Source organism: Orycteropus afer, unplaced genomic scaffold (genome assembly GCF_000298275.1).
Source record: "Orycteropus afer afer isolate SDZICR_OR568_19922 unplaced genomic scaffold, OryAfe1.0 scaffold00540, whole genome shotgun sequence".
Lineage (NCBI taxonomy): Eukaryota > Metazoa > Chordata > Mammalia > Tubulidentata > Orycteropodidae > Orycteropus > Orycteropus afer.
This window is the reverse complement of record NW_006922127.1, coordinates 1410074-1411884: the sequence shown is the minus strand read 5'-3', so window position 1 is coordinate 1411884 and position 1811 is coordinate 1410074. Positions and strand designations below refer to the sequence as shown.

At 48.6% G+C, this 1811-nt stretch overlaps 1 protein-coding gene across 1 annotated transcript in view; it reads right to left on the bottom strand.

Annotated features, from left to right (window-relative positions):
- Positions 1-1811, bottom strand: part of MTUS2 (microtubule associated scaffold protein 2) — a gene marked incomplete at its 3' end in the record, with an annotated part of 434822 nt that overhangs the window by 290691 nt on the left and 142320 nt on the right. Inside the window, exon 3 of the mRNA XM_042782951.1 lies at positions 947-1141. Coding sequence (XP_042638885.1) covers positions 947-1141 — 195 coding nt within the window. The remainder of the gene's footprint in view (positions 1-946; positions 1142-1811) is intronic.

Genomic DNA, 1811 nt, shown 5'->3' with positions numbered 1-1811 from the left:
ACCAGAGGGTTTCCAAGGCTGTCAATCTTAACAGAAACAGAATGCCTCATTTTCCTCCTGTAGAGCAGCTGGTGGGTTTGAACCTCCAACCTTCTGATTAGCAGCCAAATAGCTTAACCACTTTATGCAATGATATTGTCTCTAATTACAGTGACATTCCTGAAACATCCTTGGGTGAAGACAGCATCCACAGCATCTTCAGGAAACTCAATGAGCAATAAGTCTTTAGAAACTGCTTACAAAACCATCATGACAAAGGAAGATGCACTGCATCACTTTTATGAATAACAAAGTAGATTAGAATTTGGAAGTATAATTGCACAATTGTCCATTTATATCTCTGTAAACCCAAGAGACAGGAGCCCTGGTGGCGTAGTGGTTAAGAGCTCATCTGATAACCTAAAAGTTGGCAGTTTAAACCCACCAGCCGCTCCACAGGAGAAAGATGTGGCAGTCAGCTTCTATAAAGATCACAGCCTGGGAAACCCTCTTGGGGCAGTTCCACTCTGTCCTCTAGGGGCGCTGTGGGTCAGAATCCACTCTGCAGCAGTGGGTGTGGTTTGGGCTTTGCTTCTGTGAAGATTGACAGCCTCTGGATTGGACCAGACCTTCTGGTCAGCAGTCAAGTGCTTTAACCACTGCACTGCCAAGGCTCCTAGCACAGTGTACCTTTTTTGATCCATCTTGGGCTTCTAACGTAAACCCAAGAAGCAACAGGGCTCCAGAACCAGCACGTGGATAAGTGATTTTTTTTAGACAGTAAGTGTAACTTTAAAAAGCTTTTTCTGACACATCAGTGCCACAAAATGAGAAAGTGCCAGGTCGGCCATTTTCCTTCAGGACCTGCTTTTTCAAAGGCGATCCCACCTCTTAGTCGCTCAAGCAAAGAAAATGAGGCTCGGACTGACTGGTCCTCGCCTGCGTTCCGCCAGCCCCGCCCACTTACGGTTGGTCCTGCTGGGCTCGGTCTGGGCGCTGTCCGCGGACTGGCTGCTGGACACGGAGGACACGCTGGAGCTCCGGACGAAGCCAAAGGCGGCCAGCTTGGCGGCCGGGAGGCGCGAGTAGCCGGGAGGGCGGAGTCCCGATTTGGGGAGGTTGGATTTTGCAGCATTGGCACTGGAGGTTTTCTTTAAATCTGCTAAAATCAACCCAAACAAAGACAGACTTATTCTCAGCTGACCGGCAAAATAAACAATGCCACTTAGTGTGGATATCAACCCAGTTCCACCATGTTGCTGTTCTTGTTGGGTGCCCTTCGTGGTGACCTCACGTGTTACAGAGTAGAACTGCCTTATGGGGTTTTTAAAGCTATGACCTTTCAGAACCAGACTGCCAGGGCTATGTTCTTAGGTACCTCCCAGGAGCCTGGAACCTCCAACCTTCTGGTTCGCAGCCAAGTGCGTAACTATTTGTGCCACTACCAAAAACCAAACTCACTACCGCTGAGTCAATTTCAATTCATAGCACCCCTACATTGGGTTTCCGAGGCAGTATCACTACGGAAGTAGATTGCCCAACCTTCCTTCCAAGGAGGGGCTGGTGGATTTGAACCGCCGGCCTTCTGGTTAGCAGTCAAATGCCTTAGGCACTATGCCACCAGAACTAGGGATCTTTCATTCTACCACACACAGATCAAAATTAATCTTCCAGAGCTTAAGTCAGCACATTGACAAATCTTTACGAGAAAGGTCCCTCACGAGGCCAGGTCTTTGAGAGAACTCGAAGGAGAGGCAGTTCCTACACTCAGGAAGATCCCAGTCGAGGCAAAAGAGACAAAGACTTACAAATAAGCCTAGTACAGGGCCCCC